General features: G+C 32.5%; 1 protein-coding gene across 1 annotated transcript in view; it reads right to left on the reverse strand.

The window, feature by feature from the left end:
* LOC119680992 (T-box transcription factor TBX5-like) overlaps positions 1–5,498 on the reverse strand; it is a 12,892-nt gene extending 7,394 nt beyond the window's left edge. The window contains exons 1-3 of the mRNA XM_038094048.1: positions 5,112–5,498; positions 3,950–4,395; positions 1,291–1,406 (exon numbers count right to left, since the gene is read on the reverse strand). Of these exons, the coding sequence (XP_037949976.1) occupies positions 1,291–1,406; positions 3,950–4,395; positions 5,112–5,145 (596 nt within the window). The 5' untranslated portion in view covers positions 5,146–5,498. The remainder of the gene's footprint in view (positions 1–1,290; positions 1,407–3,949; positions 4,396–5,111) is intronic.
* Positions 5,499–6,164: the final 666 nt, after the last annotated feature.

A 6,164-nucleotide genomic window follows, 5' to 3' on the forward strand; every position in this document is an offset into this window, starting at 1 on the left:
ATATAATTAATGATATGTGGTGAATATAATTGATGAACGGAATTTTTAATAAAATAAAAAATTATTTTTTATGTTTTGATGATTCATTAAAAATGTTTGAACAAGCACAATAAATTTAAACTTTAATTCCCAGAAATATGCACCCGCAGAGCAGATCCCATGCTAAGACCTAAGACTACGAAAAAAAATCAATTTTTAAAAAATACTTTCAATCGCGCCAAATGAACGCTTCAATGGCAACGCTAGAATAATTGCGCATATGCATTTAATTAAGAGGAAAGCAAAATAAATTTCGATAAAATATTTGTTTGAAAAACTGATTGAAACAATAACAAACACAGCAGTCAAATCATAATACTTGAAGTTAAGAAAAATTAAAATGTTTTTAATGTGCGGAATAAAGAAAACAATAACAAAAACAAAAACAAAACAAAAGCAACAACAACAAACAAAAATAAAAACAAAATTGCCAATGGCGCTTAAAATGTACGCTCGTATAAACAAAAGCAAAGCGAAGTAAAAAATTAAAAAAAAACAAATAAAACTACAAAAACAAAACAAATAAAAATGTTAAATAAAAAATGAAGCACAAATTAATATTGCATACTTTGGAGCGCGCTAAGAAAAGAAAAATCTAACGCAAATAAAAGTACTCGAGATTGCTAAGGTGGCAGCGACGGCATGCATGTGATTTTCAGTCGTTCTCATCCTCCTCCTCCGCAATCATTTTCTTTTTATGATTGTTTGGTGTGTGAGTTGAGGCGCAAGACGGCTGTAAAAAATGACGGATATATCAATAAAACGGTTCATTTGTACTTTTAAATGCGCTGGTAAGGAAATGCCACTGCAAGCTGAAGCAAAACACGCTTCCTTTTCCACTGCTTAATCTTTGCAATCTTGGTTTTTTTTTTCTGCCGTGAAAAACTGGGAAAAACCGAGAAAAATACTTGAATTCTTTTTTCTTAACATTTTCATGCTTTGTTGTTACCAAATCGCTGTGCTAAACATATGAGCTTAAATGTCATTTTTCCTACTGACGTTTATGTAGCATTGAAGATTAAATAAAATAAGCATAAGATAAATGCCATTATACGCTTGACGCTCTTCCCTTACCGCTTGAGATGGTAGCGAATTTAGCATTACTTTCGGCTCATTTACAATACTTACACAACGACATTGCATTCAGCTTAAGAAAACATCTCAAAGAAACAAATTTCACTGTTGTAAATTTTACAATTTACAATTTAGCATAATTCACTTTCTCGTAGAGTATAAGTTACGCCATCTTGCCGTAACGAATGCGGAAATGTCGCTATTGTCATACCCATTCTTACATGACAGACGGCAGCGCCATCTACTGCTGCTAATGTCGTAAAAGTCAGCATGGCGTAATAATTGTAAAATACCTTTAAAGATTATCACCAGTTTAAATTTAAGCATTATTTGCACTTCCACAGTATTTCGGCTCAAGTGGTTCTCCTCTGCGTTCGAAAGAATTATTTTTTGTAATTTTTTTTTTGTTTTTTCAACGTTAATTTTATTACTTAAATTTGGTTTTCACTTCTTGCTTCCGTTGGGTTTCTAGCTCCTTGGTTCGTACATAAGTGGGTAACTTTTTATGTACGTGAACACAAATACCAATCTTTTTTATATATTAATTTGACATTTTTATGGGGTTTTATTTGAATAAAGTGGAGATTATTAAAAAGGTTTAATTGCTTTGGTGGCTTAGGGAAATTTAAAAATTTGATCGTTTTCAACAAATTAACAATTTGTGTTAATAGGAATTAAATATCATTGTGAGTACAAAAATTACATTTAAAAAAAAAAAAATTAAAATTAAAAACAATTTTTAATTTGAAAAATTTAAATTTAAAATTAAAATGATAAAAACAACAAATATTTAAATGTTAATTTTTTTTTAACAATAATGATTTTATTCAATAATAATTTTTTCTTGCCAAGAGTGACGCGCCTTTATGACGAAAAGAATATTCGAATATGGCGGATTCGAATAGCAAAGAAAAGATAAACACAAAATTTTTTAGTTAATTAATTGAAATTTGGCTGACCATACAACGCTGTTTCGAATATTGCCAATGCTGAGTACTTGGCATAATTTTATTCATTCTGAACTTATATTATTTCACTTAATAAGGCCGGATGACACATAGTTGACGGTACTATTGAGAGAAGTATAGTTGCTGATATCGCACTAATAAAATCGATAATAGGATGGCTATATCATTATTATTATTATTGTTAGGGGATGTAACACTGCGACCTTTGATTCTATTGCGCCCCCTTCTGAACTTAGATTAGGTCTCTAAACCCTATTACGTCAATAAAAGTAGTATAGAATCTACTTTACAGAGTTTTATTGCCTCTTTCGTAAGAATATACATTCCCAGGAGCCTATTCCGTATGTACTAATATCTGAACAACTCTGACAGTTACAGATGAATTATAATTTTTAAAAAAGTGTTACGTTTTAAACGGTACGTGCCAAAATTTTGTTAAATCTCAGATTTAGTTGTCAAGTTACAGTAGTTTAAGGGCCATGTTATAGTCATATGAGACAGTCATATGAGGAATATTCGTAGCACTGTTACGCTCTCAGCGGTCATGACCAAAAGACATGATGTAGAAAGAGTCATATCACAATTGTCAATTTTGTTTTTTTACTATTATTTTGTTATCTTAAATGTAAGAGGTCATTGCTTTTGTATGGATATGCTTACATTTCCACACAAAAATGCACATAATTAATCGTAAAATTCACAAATTCTAACATTTATAATTTAACAACACTGTTTTGATCAACGTGACAACATAAGGGCTATGTTAAGTGGAGTGTCATGGACTGGTCAAAATTGTCTCTTTTGTGGTTTGACTAAATAGGCATGTTATGTACAGCTTCACAGAAAATGTAATAATTTGCTTCTAAAAGACACAAATGTTGACATTTATAACTGAATAAGACTGCTTAGCTTAAGTGACGAGGCTTAGATAGCCTCGGTACTCATGACCAAATTTGAACCGAATATTTTTTTTTTTGCTCACTCTCAATTTAATGACACTCATAAGGACCATGGCACTCAAAACAACGTGGTTCTTAAGGGGTGCCACCTCTCCATAGGTTCGCCTTAGTTAAGCCCATGTACGGTATTAACGGCTCATATTACATACTGAGCCACACTGATTTCTCAAAAAAAACCATAGGACAAGCAAAATTCCTATGGTGATAATTCTATTCCGTCAACATATATGGGACATTTGCGAATTTAAACATGGGAATTTCTCGATATTTCACACAATTTTTTGTATTGTTTTTTTTTAGCCAAGATATCTCTTCATCTTTGAACTCCAACTAACAAGGCAGCATGCTATATATAGTAGTATCAAAAGATGTGTTGTACCTAAAAAATACCCAACATCGATCTGTGTGTTATAGGGAAAAATTCATAATTTTAGCTCCTTCCTACATTGTCGCTTCCATATGCAGTTGGATCATAGACAAAAATAATGAGTTGGATTATGGCTACAAAAAGCGCAATTGTGGTTGGATCAGGTATAATTTCAGAAAGTGTAACAGAAAGGTATTATGATGCGATCCAATAGCTTCTGGATATTTCAGTATTAAGGCATGGAGAAGAACGAGATCTATGAAATATGTAATATTTTTCGAATGTTATCGTTGTCCACATATGCAAAAATCTAGATTTAAATTATCGGGTGCTCTAGGAAGACCCAAATATTTTACCATAATCATTTCATGTATATATTATATTTAAAATATAACTTCATTACTTTAACTGTATATGTAAATTTTTGTGCATATTTGTAGAGATGGTTTTTTATAGATACATTTTAAATAAATGTTGATTGTTGAAGTGAAATAAAAATAATCTTAAACAATAAACTTTATAGTTTTTTGCATTGCACTTACTTCTAAACGTATACGTTCATCCTTATTATGTGGCGGTTGGGAATGACGTTGATGCTGCGACTGTTGTGGTCCATCGACTTCATCCTGCTGTTGGTGTTGGTGTTGTTGCAATGTCTGTTGCGGTGTTGAAGTGTTTGTATTTACAAGTTTACTACTATTTTTGCTATTCATCTTTAAGTGTTTACTAGTTGTGTCTTTTGTACCATTCTGTAATTGTTGCGGAATATGTTGCTGGTGCTGCAGTTGCTGGTGGTGGTGTTGCTGATGTTTTTGCGAACTACCGCTGGCATTAGTCGATGTTGTTATTATGTTAACAACAGGCGATCTAAGCGGTATATTATTTTCGCGATCGCTAACAAGCAATAAATCAGGTGGTGCACTGCACGAGGATGAGGCGCGCACTTGATGATACATTAGCTCCTCTGAGTCTGTCGTGCATTCTTGTACTGTTAATGAGAAAAAGGAGGAAAAACAAAATTAAATAAAATTATGTGTGAGATAAGGCAAGTAGAAATTAACTACGAGAGACCTGTCAGTGCTGACAAAACTTTTTGTGTTTCCTGAAATATGCGCAATATAAAATTACGTAGTTAAAATAACAACTTCATGATTCATGATTCATGCTCTTCAGTATTACAAAACGAGCTAACGCATTTTAAAATTATGTTCACAAATCCACACTATTTCCAACTTATCTTGGCCGGCGTATCTTTCAGGGAAGGCGGCAACTGCAAAATTTAGTGCTACTTCGCATGCAATTTCCCGCCGCCGTGCCTGCCTTGTCATTACTACAAGTACATAATTTTTTTTTTTGTTATTTTATTAGCAACAGAAAAACAACATAAAAGGGGTCAACAACTATTAAAAAAATAAAAAAAATGAAAAAAAAATTAATTAAAAACAAAAAACAAAAAAAAAATTCATAATATTAAAGTAAAAGAAAGCACATTATGAAAGTAGAGACAACCCATTTCGCATTAAGAATTTGTAATTAATTGTGGCAAATGTGTTGGCGGCTCTGTAATTAATAATAAAAAATAAAGTGCCGAAGTGAAATGTAAAAACAAAAAACAAAAAAAAAAAAATAATAATAATGAAAAAAAAATATTCTGAATGCCTTTTTGTCTTTGTAATTACAAAAGTTTGCCGCCACATGACTCACTTAAGTACGCTTTTTCACTATTTTTCACATTCATTCGACGCTTTTGTTCGAATTAATGAAATCGCTGACAGCTTTTGTGTTGACATATTGCCCCAAGTATATTTCCTCTATTCGATTTCTACTTTAACGGCTACTGTAGCTACACTTTCGGTTTAATGTTTCTTGGATATTTGGTTGCTGTGTCGATTTGGCCAGCCCAGCCCCGCTCCACTCGCCCGACCATTCTCACTGTCTTCAGCTGCTGCTGCTGCTACTGTGACACAGCACGATCGAAGTGCTTAAATTGCAATTTTCGGTTTCCTTATGTAGTTTGGACATGCAATTTACAAGGAAAAGGTTTTTACTCCTCTGCAGTAATTTCAGCTATGACCGCTCCATTTCCTGTAATCAATTACACTCGCGCTGGTAATTTGGCAGCACTTTTCTTTTGCTTACCATTTGCTATTTTCAGTGTTAGTTAACACATTGTTTTTGGTTTAAGTGGTAGCACATTTTGTGACAATTAAATTAATGTTGCTAAGCTGCTGAAGAGGTGGCGGGCGGAAGAGGAGGAAGAAGGAAGGATGCAGTCAGTAGTGAATGATGCGAAATAAATGTGTTAAGGCAGTTACGAAATGGAATAAAAGCTGAAGTAGCTAAAAATAGATTAATTGGTCATTTTTAATTTACGACTATTTGTAATTTGCTTAATGAAAGAAATTAAAGTTTAGCCAAAAGAGAATAGAAATCAGTTTTCTGTTAAACATTATCTTTTGTAAGACTTTAAAGATATTTCTACTTGCTACTGCAAATAAAGGAAAGTTTACACTAACGTAATTAACTCGACATATATGCAGCAATCCTAAGATCCTAGATATTTTCTTTTTTTCAAACACCCTCTTTCTCCTACAAGAAACATCTGCAGTAATTCCTCAGAGAAGTACGTCATCTTATTTACAAATATTTTCAAAGTAAACACTTTAAACAGTTTCTTCAAAAGCCGAACCATAGACTTTTGCCTCAGTTATTTGTCATACCAAATCTATAACTATCTGAAATCGATATTTTTCATAC

Source organism: Teleopsis dalmanni, chromosome 1, assembly GCF_002237135.1.
Source record: "Teleopsis dalmanni isolate 2A chromosome 1, ASM223713v2, whole genome shotgun sequence".
Lineage (NCBI taxonomy): Eukaryota > Metazoa > Arthropoda > Insecta > Diptera > Diopsidae > Teleopsis > Teleopsis dalmanni.